The sequence below is a fragment of the Perca fluviatilis genome, chromosome 3 (genome assembly GCF_010015445.1).
Source record: "Perca fluviatilis chromosome 3, GENO_Pfluv_1.0, whole genome shotgun sequence".
Lineage (NCBI taxonomy): Eukaryota > Metazoa > Chordata > Actinopteri > Perciformes > Percidae > Perca > Perca fluviatilis.
In genome coordinates, this window is record NC_053114.1 from 17,096,762 (window position 1) to 17,112,765 (window position 16,004).

At 39.2% G+C, this 16,004-nt stretch overlaps 1 protein-coding gene across 1 annotated transcript in view; it reads right to left on the reverse strand.

Moving 5' to 3' along the window:
- Positions 1-10,711: 10,711 nt before the first annotated feature.
- uacab (uveal autoantigen with coiled-coil domains and ankyrin repeats b) overlaps positions 10,712-16,004 on the reverse strand; it is a 64,997-nt gene continuing 59,704 nt past the window's right edge. Inside the window, exon 19 of the mRNA XM_039795343.1 lies at positions 10,712-10,932. Coding sequence (XP_039651277.1) covers positions 10,864-10,932 — 69 coding nt within the window. The 3' untranslated portion in view covers positions 10,712-10,863. The remainder of the gene's footprint in view (positions 10,933-16,004) is intronic.

The window sequence follows — 16,004 nt, forward strand, 5'->3', positions numbered from 1 at the left end:
AATTGCATCTGCATTTGATAATACATTTGTGAAATAGAAAATAGAAAGAGAACGAGTGCATGTCCTGCTATGTGTTGACAGTGAACGGCTGTTTAGCGTTGCCTCTGATGTAAGGCATTTGGCAGACCTGTTCAAGTAGGAGAGGAGTTACATTTTTTATTTCAAAATGTATTTTTATTTATTTTACTCTTAAGGACTGAAGTTAGAAGTCTGAACTTAAAAATAAAATGTGGCACTGGCATATAATTTATTCTCCTCCAAGTTAAATAATTTAACTATTTTTCAGGGGTGAATGTCTGTCTACATTTGTAAAATGATACATTTATGGTAGAATCAAATGTTGTTGGTCTTGTGTATTGCCTTATCTACAACACATGACTATAATAAGGTAAAGGTAGTACAGGAGAGATACTTGGATTTCTCTTCAGTAGAATTAAAGTGAACAGTATATCAGGGGAAAAATGTGCATATACATCGGTATCGGCATCGGCCAAAATGAGTTTGAAAATATCGGCATATCGAATATCGGCCAAAATCCAATATCGTGCATCCCTATCGATGATCCCTCTTCGTTGCTTGCTCCTCGGGGCAGAAATAAGAGCTTTGAGACGGCCTTCGTTCAGCCCGAGGACCGAGGAGTCAGGGGGGGCTATCAAATAAGGGCCATGAGATGCAGCCTTAGTGTTCACATGCTTAAAAAGCCCTCCTGACGTCATGCTCAGAAAGGGAGATGGGTGTGAAAGGTGCACCCTCCCACCCATTAACCTGATTTTACTTCTGCTTCAGCTGTTTTTGCTTGTTGGCTGCTGATGGCAATGACATTAACCTCAACACTCAGCACTCACTGCAACCTAACACTGAGCACAGCATTGGGGAGTGATAATTACTGCAAAACTTTCGCACAAAAAAAACGTATTAGATACATTAACTACAATGCGAGAAGAAAAAAGATGCAAATTCTCACTTTTGAGAAAACTGTTAAGAACCATGTTTTGCTTGAAAAATAACTTAACTGACTAATAGATTAAAATAGTTGCCAATTATTTTTCAGTCTGTGGACTATTCGCTGCAGCTCTAATAACTATTCACTTACACAGTGAAAATCTCAAACTCATGAAATGTTATGGTGCACGATTATGGGCTGAAATATGTGCCACCAGAAACTGAATTTGAATCATTTATATTTGAATTTGAATTGCTAAACTTGAATAATTGCATTGAAAAACTGAATTTGAATCACATAATTTGAAATTGTATTGTTAAATTTGAATCATTCCATTGAAAAACTGAATCTGAATAGTATAATTTGAAATTGAATTTATTCGTTTGTAACTGAAGTGTAATAAAATTTGATCTTCACTGAAAATTCAACTCTCTATATATCCTCACATTCAGTTCTCACTATTCAGATTCAGATCAGCAAATTCAATTTCAAGTTACTGAGACAGACATCCGGGTACTTGGAGGATGAAGGAAGAGCAATCGAGCGCAGATCGATAGGTAGAGTTCAGTGGCGCAGGATTAGCACTAAAGATGCCAAACTGTTTTGGATGTTGGAACGAAAGAAATGACAAAAAAACAGCAAGGGATAACAGTTCACAGGTGAGGATGTGTTTTATGATATATATGCGCGGCCTTGGACCTGCAATCTGAGCTCGCGGCGGCCGGAGGTGGAGAGTTCCGTGGCGGCGGCGTCTCTTTTCCCGGGCAGGAATACTGCTTTGCCTGCGCTGCTGTCGGTCCCCGCTGATCCAGATCCGGACCGGCCAAAGACAGAGTGGTGTTCGGCATTATCTTCCACATAGTCCAGGACGACCTGTATGTAGATTTTCGGCTGGAAGTTCCACCTGCGTTTGCCGGGCGGCCGGCGAGCGGAAGCTAAGCCGGGGCAGCAGAGTCCGTTCACGGCTGCAGGATCTGGAGCTCACTGCCCGCTTCCTGGAAGCAAACCGACACCACGCTGCTGGAGGCCCGGGCCCTACTGCTGGGACGGCTGGAGGGAAGGGAAGCCCGGGAGAACTAGAACCAGGACTCAGCGGAGCGGACTGTCACAGCTTGCTGAAGTTTAAATCACAGGTTTCCTAAAGGGAGTCTGGCGGGACTCGGACTGTGGACGACGAAACATGATTTTAAGTCTCGTTAAGTAAATAACTACATGCAGAACTAAATGAATGAATAGTGGAGCAGTGAGCCTGGACATTTCAGTCTGTTTAAACTTCACTTTGAAGCAGAACCTCTTAGTTCAGAAGGGTGAAGTTTCTGTTTGGACTCAGATCTGTGAACTGATTATAATAAATATTCTTTTTATAAACACATGAATTAGTCTCTTTGTTTTGTTTGTTACTGCACATGATGATAAAGCTACACTTTTAAATCACAAACAAAACTAACTTTAATATGTATATAAACGCTCTAAGGAAGGAGACAAACGATCAGATATTAGAGTTGATTAAAAATAGACTCAAATAATAATTTACTATTTTGCGTTTTAATGTGGAAACATCTTGTATAAACTCAGGGGACTGACTCTTACATCACATTGTATTGCAGGCTTGCTGATGTACAAAGTAAACCAATGCAATTCAAATGTTTAAATTAATTAACATGTATTTTCAAATATGGATAGTCACACTACTTTGCATGCAGTAGGCTAGGCTAAGGTAGCCTAAGGAGCGATAGTTCATTTTAAGTTTACTTAAGTGGAAGAATGTGACTAATAAACCTAGGCCTACTAACACCAGGCATTACATTTTGAACATTGTGAACAGGTAGATTATATTATCTATGAGTCTCTGGGTCAAGGCGAGGCTGTGCTCCAAAACGTATGTGCTGGCCGAAGAGGAGTCCTGTGTATCTGCGCCACTGAACTCTACCTATCGATCTGCGCTCGATTGCTCTTCCTTCATCCTCCAAGTACCCGGATGTCTGTCTCAGTAACTTGAAATTGAATTTGCTGATCTGAATCTGAATAGTGAGAACTAAATGTGAGGATATATAGAGAGTTGAAGTTTCAGTGAAGATCAAATTGTATTGGAATTCAGCTACAAACGAATAAATTCAACTTCAAATTATACTATTCAGATTCAGTTTTTCAATGCAATGATTCAAATTAAACAATACAATTTCAAATTATGTGATTCAAATTCAGTTTTTCAATGCAATTATTCAAGTTTAGCAATTCAAATTCAAATATAAATGATTCAAATTCAGTTTCTGGTGGCACATATTTCAGCCCATACACGATTATCAGATAATCATCAGTACATGCATATAGGTTTAGATTGAGTGTACCGCCACATAAAGCATGGAACAAAAGCTCATTAGTTACGTAGTTATTGTGAAAAAGGTGACAGCAAGCTGCACAAACCCAATACAGCTTATTTAAATATGCAGTTTGTTGTAAAAATGTGAATTTGACTACCTATCTGATGGGCTATGTGCAAGGTAACAGTAATGTTTACATAGCCTACCTAAGCGTGAATCCTCAAACAAGAGTATTAAAATTTCACCAACATATAAAACAACAGCATCATAATGCACAATGGATATCAACCACAACCTCTTACTGTAACGCATTTCAACAGCAACTGCAGCCTTTAATCAAAACTGTTTCCACAAAAAAACATTTTATTGTAGGGTTGGTATATTAGAAAGCACTAGTTTAAGCTGGGTGTACCACAGTACTGGAAGTTTTACATTTTAGGATAGGCCTACTAGCTAAGTAAGCCTAAAACAAACCATCACCAACCAAGCCAGCACAATCCACCTGTTCATATCAATATAACCATTGCATATGGATTAGCTACAAGTCAGGCATTCAAATTGTAAGGGTACAAAAGTATACCAGTACCAAAAATAAAAGTACTCATTATGTAGAATTGCCAATTTCGACTGAATAATGTATGTTATTGGATTCTAATTATTGATGCAGTCATGTGTAATTTAACGTTGCATCACTACAACATCGGAAAAAAAATCCAACACACGTTACCAAAGAGCAAGCAAAGAGAAAGAATAAAGGTGTGTTCTTGACACCACCTAACTTTACCCATTTTTGAAGGTGAAGGCGGTCCTCCCTCATGGTAGAAAACGCGGTAACCATTGTCCTGCAAATTTCCCGCTGGACTTCTTGTCATCCACGTTAGGATTAGCTCGATATATTGGCTAGCTAGGTGGCTAACTAGCTAAATCACTTCTGTTCACCTGTGCTCCCTCATCTTCTTCTGAGCTGTCAAAGATCCGGTTTCGGAGTAGTTACGTCGCGTCAGATCATATCAACAGTTTACTGTCATTTTGTGAAGTTGTATGTTCATCGAAACTCACATCTCCTCCACGGCTCCACCTTGTATCACTGCTAGCAATGAGAAAGCTAACGCAGCTAGCTCCCGTTAACGTTACGCGGCTGCTTCATTTAAATGGCGTAGTTTCTGTGCGGCTGTCTTCTTTTCACATGGTCATCATTATCTGTTTCACTTTGACATTAAGTGGGCACATTTGACTGGAAGGTAATTGCCGTTTTTGTTTTTTTTTAAATACAAGGATGCAGACGAAAACAGCAGCGAAATTAATCCTCTACTGTTAGCTAGCTAGTAGTGCAAAACTCCCTTTTACCACACATACTGACATGGAGCGACCGTTACATTCCTGCGGTGCGCTGTTCTTATTTAAAAGTAACTCAATGGAAAAGAGATGGCCATAATGTCTCGCATCGCCAGCCCTATCTCCACAGCGCTGTGCGGTCGGTGCAGCTCAGGTTTTTACAAATACTCCACTACAAGTAAAAGTTTCTTATTCAAAATATGACATACATGTACAGTACTATCAGCAAAAAAAAAAGTATCAACAGTATGCAGAATAGCTCCTTTAAAAGTGTGTCATTATAGAATATATTATTCTGTTTTAATCACTAACAAATAAGAGCATTTTAATGTTCATCAATGTGGAGCCAATTTTAGATGTTTTGTATACTATTGGGCAAATTAGTAGTATAGTACTGCATCATATCATAAAAGCATAACATGTTTTTTTTTTCTATTTAAAAGTAACTAGGCTACTGTAGTAGATGCAGTATTTGTATTTGTCTTACTTTCTAGTATTGCATTAAAGTTCTTTTTTATTCTGGTTCCTCTGCTCCCATCCTGATAGAACTGATTGGCATTGTCAATAATGTAATACACACCAAATATTTATGCAGCATTTTGATAATACTTACTTGTCAATACTAAAGTCAATGATAGTTTTAAACCTCGTTCCCCACTTTAAAAACATTATGCATGCAACATTATGTAAGACTAAGCTTGTGTCTACAGGAGCGGACAACATGCAGTTCAGAACATATTTTAATAACATCGCCTCTCTGCCTTTGTCTTATTTTATCTATGATTGGTTTGATAATAAGTAGTCTTTTGCAAAAACCTGGTAACTACTAGAAATCAGTATTCACGAACACGCACATGTTGTCAGACCCATATATATCCCAAAGCTTTACTCATTCATCGCTTGTATCTGAAGGCTTTATTAACTTCCTAACAAAGCAAACATGCACCAGTTGCCTATACACATCAACAAATAGGCAGAAAATGAAGGAGCTCCTTTGAAATGCAGCTACAGCACAGTACAGTCACAATCAACTATTTTCAGCACGAAGGTACCGAGGAGATCAAACATCGCAGGAGTTTATTAGCATCCAGAGTATCTCTGCTAACAACCAATGGATAAATAATTTATAGCTTTTACCCAAGTGCTGCCAAGAACAAGAATGCAAAACAACTTGGCTAGTCTCTGCAAGGCTCTGGAACAGAGAGCTGTTTACGGGCTACAAGAGCGAGAAATCTAATCTTCTGCCATGGCGAGGGAAAGACTGCATCATTATCAATTTTTTTTTTTTAAATCTTGAACTGGAAAGACTTCCTTATGGCCATTTCAGGAAGGGCAACATCATCTCACAAACAGTGTTTACTTCCACATATGGATGCTCTAACCACAAGGCACCATGCTTAGTATTTTTCACAATCAATTGAGCAGATGTTATGGGACAGGAAACTGAGGCATTGTGGACACATTTTGTGGACATGATTCCCTCTCCTTTGCCAAGACCGATGCAACACTGAATCATCAGTCACCTCCAATCCAAAACAATGATTAGTATGTGGCACTAAATTCTACAAATATTTGCATGGAGATAAGCTGTACGCAGTTGTAGAAACAGAGCTGATTAGTTTTTCTAGAAACGATATGTAGATGTTTGACAAAATAAAAAATACTGGTGTATCTGGTCTTTCAATGACTCCTGTTTGGTGCCCTCTGACCCCTTCCCTGTCTTGTTTTGGACTGATGTTTCCAGTGTGGATTCAGTCTCTTGTCCAGGGTCCCTGCCTTTTCACAGATGGTCCAACTACTGTTTCCCAGGGTCTAGCATAAACTTTCATATTCAACTCTTCCATGAGTTAACTTTTAACAATAATCAATTTATGGTTATGTAGCGGACAGCAAATTCATCCGGATTTTATGCATGATCTAACAATATCATTGTCACAGATGGTGATATCACTTTCTAATTAAAAATCATTGTGTTCTACTGCACATAACATTTAATCACTGCAAGTATCTCAATGAATTAAGTATAATGTATTTACTCACAGGTACTTATGAGTGTATATGAAACAAACTATATAAATAACTTACTAAGTTCTTACTTGCTTAAACCTGCAATAACTGTTTTTTTGCCACTTGGGGGCAGTGCAAACACAACACTGATATACTGTATATAAACTTTTTTTTTAAGTGCCATTGTGTAGGATTTAAGGGGATCTATTGGCATAAATTAAATATAATAATAATGATTATGTTTTCATTAGTGTATAATCACCTGAAACTAACAATCGCTGAGTTTTGATTAGCTTCGAATGAGCCCTTCATATCAACAGGGAGCAGGTTATGCCATGTTTCTACAGTAGCCCAGAAGGGACAAACCAAACAGTGGCTCTAGAGAGGGCTTTTTGAGTTTTTACATTACCTAGAGGCCTATCGGACATGCTTGGAAAGGGAGGGTCAAGGGGAGGGGGATATTCAGATGGTTGCAATCTGCAGCCTCACCGCTACATGCCACTAAATCCTACGCACAGGTCCTTTAAGTTGATATGGTGAACTTGTTAGCAAACAGTTGCCTGTTTTCACATCTATCCGATATGGAGCGTCATTAGCATACATTTGATGTCATGTTTCTGTCCACCTGATGAATATAAGTCCAATATTTACTCACCGTTTTGTTTTGTTTTGGTCTCCACCAACTCCTGAAGCAAACATCTAAATGCTCCACTTTGTCTGCCTGTCATTCGGTGCAGGGCAGGTAGCATACAGTGGGTTTATTAGCAGCAGAGAAAGGGTTTAGAGCAGTGAAACTGATCCAAGACAGTAAAGTCGCAGGCCGGAAAACCAAAACAGTGAGGTGAAAGATGCCGAGATGCTCCATAGAGCTGAGAGGAACTGAGAGTCTGGTTATAATTCTCTGTGGGTTTGTCACTACCAGTGACCCCTTTGACATATACTCGTGATCCACTGTTAATTTAAAAATGGATTGCTGCTGCTTTAATAAGAATTTAAAAAGTAAAATGTGCAAAGTGCAGACGGTCTAACTAATTGGTACAAAAGTACAGAGTAACACCCAGACATCTAAAAAATTTAAGAAAAGGATTCCCCTGCTCCTGGAACTGCAGTGGGTTTTGCAGTAATTAACTGCTTTCCAGCTCTGCACAGAAGCCCTTAAACACAGAGGTATAACTTCAACAGTTAAAAGTTAAAATACAAATGGGGGATTAAAGAGGCTGCGAAACAATGGAGGTGAAAAAAAAAAAAGAGAGCCAATCTAATTAAGATCTCAATCACTCAATTAGACCAGAGCAGGAGAAACAAATGGCAAATACATTCTTTCATCATAACAACCGGTTTAATTGCTCCAAGACGAAGCACTGACATCTGGCATGCCCCTCCAGACTGCTGAGTGTGTGTCACACACAGAGCAAAAGAGAGAATTTTGGTAGGACAACACGAAGGGGTTGGAAGGGCGGGAGTTCAACGATGAGCGTGCTTTCACTGAGCCCTGACTGCGTTTATGAGCGCGAAACTGCCCGAGTGCAATGGAGCAGCAGCCTGGTTTATCCATCCACACTTCACCTACAGCAGTTGACTAAAAGAGATGAGGGCGATTGAGGGACTTTTTGTCTCACGAGAGCACAGTTTTCAGGCAGAGAATAAGGCCACTCGCTTTTTGAGAAAGAGCAGATGCGGTTTAGGTTGACACAAAAACATGCTGCCTGATCGCCGATATGATGATCCACTGTGGTGACAGGAGGTGCCGTGCCAAAAAACAAAGACTACCTCAAAGGGAACATACACTTACACTCCCCTAAAACAATACTATAAGTTTCTCAGTACTCAGCTGCACCACGTCTTTGTTTCGAGTCTGTCTAACCACTTCCTCATTCTGGCAGAGAGGTCAGGGTTCAGTCAGGTCCTCCGACAGGCTGCAATTACACGAGAGCTGCAAACGAGAACTCTTGAAATCTCTTTTCATTTTCTTCAATACCTCTTTTAAAATTCCCCACAGCCACTCTCCTTTCCTTCCTGCATCCAGAAATCATATTTTTTTCCAGTGAATTTGTCACAGAGGTGGCCTTGTTATGTACACCCACAAAGCAAGTCGGTTTCATCCTGACACCGTCTGATGTTTGTCTGAAGCCTGTGAAAGGTCAAAAACAAGCGTCATCCGAAAGGATTTTCAAAAATGAAACCAAGAAGTCACAGATTTTGAAACAGCAGTGCATGCAAGAAGCAGGATATGTTGCACAAAAATGATGAAACGTATGAAAATGTAATAAATAAATGAAAGGGTTTAGCGCCTACAGCGGCACTGATGGATGCTGGTTCCCCTGATCTGGACTCGCTCACATTAAAACACAACGTTCTCTGAGGGGAGTGGCACTTAGTGAAATCAGCCCACTCATTCTGTTGCTTTAGAAGGGATCTCGCCTCCATAAAGCACTGAACAGATGGGGATACGCTGTCATCTGCTGGTTAAGACTGACGCTGCAGCTATAATACAATATCTACTGAAAACTTCAATCATAAACTCACCTAAACATAACACTAAACCCACATATGTTATGTAGAGTTAAACTATTTGTATCATTTTCTATATTTTTTCTATTATTTTTATTCAATTCCTATTTTAGTTTTTTTTTTTATATACCTCATTGTTACCTTCATCATACCGTATTATTTATTTATTTTACTTTCTCTATTTATTTTCACTATTGCTGTCCCTGTGCTGCAACAACTGAACTTTTAGCATGAATTGTGTTCAGGGGTGCTTCTTTATCTATTTTAGTTGTAGAATTTGTAGCTCATTTTACAACGGGGGCGTAACATCTACAAATAACAGTCTTCTACATGGTTCATCTAATGTGGCTGTGGAGACCCTTTAATTGGAGCTGAACGTTGCAACTTTCTCCTCATCGTTCAAATCCAAGAGTACAGATACAAAACAAATCTGTCCTCATATACTGGCTGCATTGTATTGTTTTTAGGAAACACATTTTTTTGTTGTTGCAATTTTAGCATTTAAGGTTGCTACAATCACATTTCTGGTAATTCACAGTTGTTCACAGAGTTTCTACCATTTCAAAATGTAAACTTCAGTTCTGACACAAAAATTTAAACTTTACTCAACCTTAAAACATCACTGAAGGTATATATGTCACAAGTAGCTATTTTTTCTATCTGCCTACTCCATATGGTATGTATGCATGTATGTATGTATATATATATATACACACACACACATATATATACACACACACACACACACACACACACTATTTTTTGTGGATGCACCATAACATGAATTGGTTGCATTTTTACACATTTGTTCATAATTCAACCTGACATATTAAGTATCTTTCAAAACTTTGTGATAAATTGTAGAATTTAAACTATACAATAAAATGTAATGGTTTAGTTTTTAATAGACTCTATGACACATTTATGAGTTCCATTATGTTGGCAGTTAATGTAATTTTGTTGGTTTTAACTGACAAATGTGTTGAGAACACGCATTGCAGACATTGTAATTTGCCATATTTCACACCATGGGCTGATCGTCCTTTTCTATGAACTTGTGCTCGTTGGGTCTATCTCTTGTAATTGGGTGCATTAAGTGCAACAATATTGAAAGAATATATTAAACATATTGTATTTATGAGTGTAATCAAAACAGATTTACTTCACTATTTAGATATTGTTGCACTGAATGCACAAAATTACAACTCAAACACATCAAAGTCCATGCGGACAGCCATACGCCCCCACGAGTGCATACCAATTCCTTCCACGTGTCCACGGCCATGTTAAGCGGAAAATACACCAGTCTGTAACACATTAGGGTGCATGTTTCTATAAATCACTAGTATACAGTACTTATTATTATCTTGCACAAAGAGGAACAATATGGTAAAGAAGTAAGACTGTGTGCTGGTGCATCTTTATTCCCCTAACCAAAATGTTTTCAGCTGGTGTCTGAAGTTGTTTCCAGTTTATTTATATAAATTGAAACCTTATCATTGTATTTTTTCTTAGATCAATGTTTTATTGTTATTAGCACCATTTATCATTCAGATAACAAATTCCACAATATGTGCCAGGTAATATCAGATGGTGCACAGAACAGAGAAACACAAATTGAACAAGAACAAAGACCCTCTACCACCCCCCCACCCTCTGCGGTCTCGAGGAAAACAGAACAAACAAACAAACAGAAACCACACCTTGCCTAATCCCTCTCCTCTAGTTCTTGTGGGGCTGGGGTCATTAAGGCTGATATTCGTGCTGCTGTGCTCTCCCATAGGCTGACAGGTGATTTGGCTTTGTTAATCCTTGCTGTAGAGACAAAACACAGTAGACTCAAATCTCTTCCATCTCTTATGGATAACCCAAACACATTTCAAAACCAATCTACAGTTGACCTTAACACATCCTTCTGTTCATTAAATGTCCACTTGTTCTAAAAAAATAACCCTGTTCTTTGAGTACAAACATATCTTTTGTACTATCTTTCTAGTTTGCTTGATTTAATGCTCGATAGCTTAAAGAAATCCAGAAATTCTGTCAACCTCCATTCTCAATTCCAGTAGGAAAACCCCCCCACAGAAAACTCTTTTTCTTTTCTTTTTTGGGCTTTTCCGCCTTTAATTTTTAACAGGACAGCTAGGTGAGAAAGAGGGGTTAGACATGCAGGAAATTTGTCACAGTTCGGATTTGAACCCTGGACGTCTGCGTCGAGGCATAAACAGTATACGTGCGCCTGCTCTACCACTCAGCCAAACCGGCCACTCCATAGAAAATTCTTTGAAGTTATTGATGGGCTGCCATAACACAACAGATTTAGGGGAATATTAAGTAACAAGTGGCATGTTACAGTTCAATTTCATGCCCATCTCAAGTAGAACTCACATTAGAACTCACATGAGTACAGTGATAGTCGAATCAAATGGGTCAGACAGCAACAACAAAAAGCAGATGCAGCATGGTGAAGAAAGACTGCTGGAAGTAGTTTTATTGCTGAAGTACCAGATGTTTACATTTGATCTTCCAGCAAGCAGCAGTTCACAATCCCACAGGGAGCATGTTGGTATTAATAGGGCTGAATGGTGTGTGTGATATAGAAGTGGGCCAGAGATGTGGTTCCGGGGACGCTCTGGTGGGTCAGCAGGCAGACTTAGAGGTGTGTTTGCACATTTCTGGCGAGGGTGTCCATCTGAATGGCTCTGACCTTTCAGGTCGAATTCAATATTTGTTGTGCAGATGATTTATAAATATTTCCCTTTGGTCTCACCAAGGGCAAGATATCTTGCCAAGGGAAAGCTCTCTCTGAAGTGAGGCCATGAAAGTCAGGTCTGACACACTGACACACACACACACACACACACACACACACACACACCACACACACACACACACACACACACACACACACACACAGACACACACACACACACACAGACACACACACACACAGACAGACACACACACACCTCTGCAGCTTGTCAAAGCCAAATAACCCTGATCAGGTGAACAGGAGCATTTCCCATGAGATTAGATACTGGAATGCCAGAAACCTCCGATCATTGTGAATTTGCATCAAAAACACAAAGAGGCAGTCATCACCCAACAAGGCTGAGATCACAGAAAGACAAACGCTTTGACAAGCCCACAGTCTGAAGACAACACTGTATTTCTACGTGTTTTTACCTTAATGAGGAGAAGAAAAAAGGGGCAGCAATTAAATTAGGCTACTGCACAGCGGGGGTGGACGTTATGACGGGGGAAGTGGCGAGGCTCGTCTTTTTCTGCCTGAATATCAAAAGGTTAGAGTAAGGGATTAAATGAGGATGCCAGCCACTGAACATCACAACAACCAATTAGGATTTCATCATTTTTTTATTTGTTTATGTAGTTTTTTTCAGGTAGAAAAGCTGATGCTCCTGTACTATATTTGGTCAACTATGTGCATAATCACCAACAAAAAGCACTATAAAACCACAATAACCATCACTAAGAAAGGGTACAATGACAGTTTTCTAACCTTAGTTAAGTTATGTTACTGTTAACAAACAATGAAATGATAATTAATATAGAAATTATAAATAATGCTGTTATTTATGTCATTTTAACAGTTAATTGTTACAAACAACATTTTTATATCATATTAAGTATTTTTTAAAGATCGTTTACAAAATAATTAACCATTGAAAAAGTATAAACTATATGTGTGGATTAGTCACTTCATATTACATATTTCATATTAAACTAATGATGAAATAACATTTCTTATAACATTACTAATAATTTGTTTGTAATTTTTTTTGTGGGTTTTTTTTTTTTTTTTTTTTTTTTTATAACCCCCTTTTTATATTTATATCTAACAATATATTTTTTTTTTTTTTTAAAAAAAAAATATTCCTTATGACAACCTGGCAACCCTAAGAAAGTCACTTATAATGGCATAAATCATGAATGAACAACTTAATTTAATAAATATTTATAAAGCCATCATTTACAACTTTTAAACTCATGAAGCGTGTAGTAAGTGCAATTAGCAAGTGGCACCCGGCATTTTGATGTTGTAGACGGAGTGAATTTGAACTACTTAATGTACTGATTTACAGCTGATTCTATAACGTTGCATCATGTTTTGTAAGATACGGTTTGAAAATACAATCTTAATCTGCAAAGTAATTACAACATGTCCAATACATGGAGTGAAGTAAAAATGTAGTGGAATACAAGTATGAAGTAACCTACCATTGCAATACTTAGGTAAAGGACAAGTACCTGAAGTAAATGTTGTTAGTTATATACTTTACACCACTGAAAATGTCGAAGCACTTTGACACAGAACACATACTAAAGTAGCACAAATGCAAACTTATTTTTGTTTAAGGCACATGCCTCCAACTTGATCAAGTCCAATCAAAACATGGTTTCATGTGAACCTTTACAGCAGATGATTTAAGTATTTAATGTATTTGGCTAAATGTACCCTGAATAGTTCTTCATTCTAAGCCATGTTGACTAAATATTACCAAATGTGGAAGGAAGGAAAAAATGAATACAGATGTGCCCGTTTTTACAGCCTGTTTACATCTTGTGAACTCCTGCCCAAAGAAAAGAGTTTCCTTTTAAGTCTAATGAGATGGTGTGACAATATAGCCTTGCATAACTCGTTCAGCTCTGAACCACCGGCTCCGCCCTATAAAGCTGATTTGAAGTCAGACTGCGTTAATATCTACGATCCAACGTGACGATAACTCAGCAACTGAACTCGCGGCTGAGACGAGAGAGAGAGGCTTTGAGCGCTTGACCTTTTGACCTGCTGGCTACTGAAATCCCAGCTCTGTCGAGGAAATGAACCCCCTGAACCACTAGATCATCATCAAGCCACTACAAAGCACAGCTCAAACCAAATTATGTTGGGCAAGAGGCTGCAAATTAGTCAACGCTCTAAATTAGTCTCAGTCGGTTTTCTACTAAAACGTTCAGTGACTGCTCTGTTCGAGAACACTGAACTTCTATATTGTTTGTGCATTCTTCAAACACAAATCAATCTAATTATCCAATGATGCATGACTGTGTCATTTCCTGTGAGCATTTGGCAAAAAAATGGCAAACAATAGGCTATATATCTTAAGCACCTACTCATTACACCCACTGTGATCTTTTGGCTAATAATAAAGTAATGTTTTTGACACTGATGCATTTTCCTCCCGAGAGTTAGGTGAGAAAATGTATTCCACTTTTAATGTCTGTTGGGTTTAGTACAAAGCTGGAGCCAGGAAGTGATTAGCCTAGCCCAGCCTAGATTAGCCGAGGCTCCCAGCGGTTGTTCGCCAAGAAACAGTCCAACACGAATAACCCTAGTAACACAACAAAATGACGTTTTTACCTTTCAGTTTGTCTACAGATTTAACTAACAATATACTGGATATTGTGGTAGGTGGATTTTATATTACCTTTAGACAGAGCCAGGCTAGCTGTTTCTCCATGTGTCCATTTTGTCTTTATGGTAAGCTAAGATAACCGGCTGCTAGCATTAGCTTCATATTAATCCTACGGATGTTTGTGTGTTTAGTAAAGAGCACTAGCCAGGAGGTGATTAGCTTAGTTTAGCATACAGACTGGAAACCCGCTAGCTTACTAGCACCACTAAATATTGTTTAATTCATACACAAACAGAAATATGGCTTTACAGTGAGTTACATTTCCACACATTTCCAAATATTCAACTGCCACAAATGGTGGGTCTCTGCTGGTTAAAATGCCCAAAGGTTGCTGAAGTGACACATTCAAATACCGCAAGAACTTTCTTTTCCCAAATAGAGCACTGTTGCGGAAAGTCAAAGAGCCACACCACTCACTTCTCTATTACTATGTTAAGCCTGAGTAATATGTAACAGTTTCACTGTATCACTGAGCCACCCTTCGTGTCAGTGGTCTGTTTCGGCTGAACTGGCTACCCAGCCAGCGTGCCATCCCATGATACCACAACTGAAAATGGAGTGGCTCCCAAACGCCAACATCAAATCAGTGTCACTCCTTCAGACTCGCAGCTTTTCATCCAGTCCTCATCATGGAATCAAACGCAGCCCTTTCCAACCACACTAACAAGCTCAAGCTAACACCCTCAGGCCTAACCCGATGACTTTAAGATGATTGAAGCAGCCAGAGGTGGCCTCAGCCATGTTTCCAAGCACCAGGCAACCTCAAAAGCCTTATCCTATTAAACCACATACACTGTCTGGTGTGTTGCGCCACGAGCAGACAGGCAAAACCGGGACGATTTTCCGTTTGAAAGAGAGAGATTATTGTAAAAGAAGTGGTGGGAAGGATGACAGTCAGAAGGGAGAGGGAGATGTGGCGGTTTGGGCCCCATCTGTTTCTCGCTAAGTCAATGAAGGGAGGAAGAAAAGCTGAGCAGATACACTAAGCATTAGTGGTTAACCCAATACTAATGAGGGGAAAAAGAAAAACATTGAACTCAGATGAAACCATTTAGCATACGGTGGTGTACAATGTCCTTACTGGGTTTCAGGGAAAGATGGCCAACACTCACGTAAGCCTCATGTGCAATAACCAAAAGGATATAAGGAAGGGGATGTCGGGCCTGTTTCTAATCCATCTGCGTGTGTGTGTGTGTGTGTGTTTTGAACCATCCTCAGAGTATAGGAATCTGTTTCAACGTATGTATCCCATGCATGTACAAAGTACTTCCACACCTTTGATGCAGATGTTGAAGTACAAATGTCCGGGACACTCGGCTCTGGCACAGTCTTGGCGTGTAATCGGCTCTGGTGTAGTCTTGGGATGTAAAGCTTGATCCTCCTGCCAGGGCTTGAGGCTTGAGGCTTGAGGGTTTTCATTCCTCTGATCGCCTCTCTTCCCTCATCTACCCC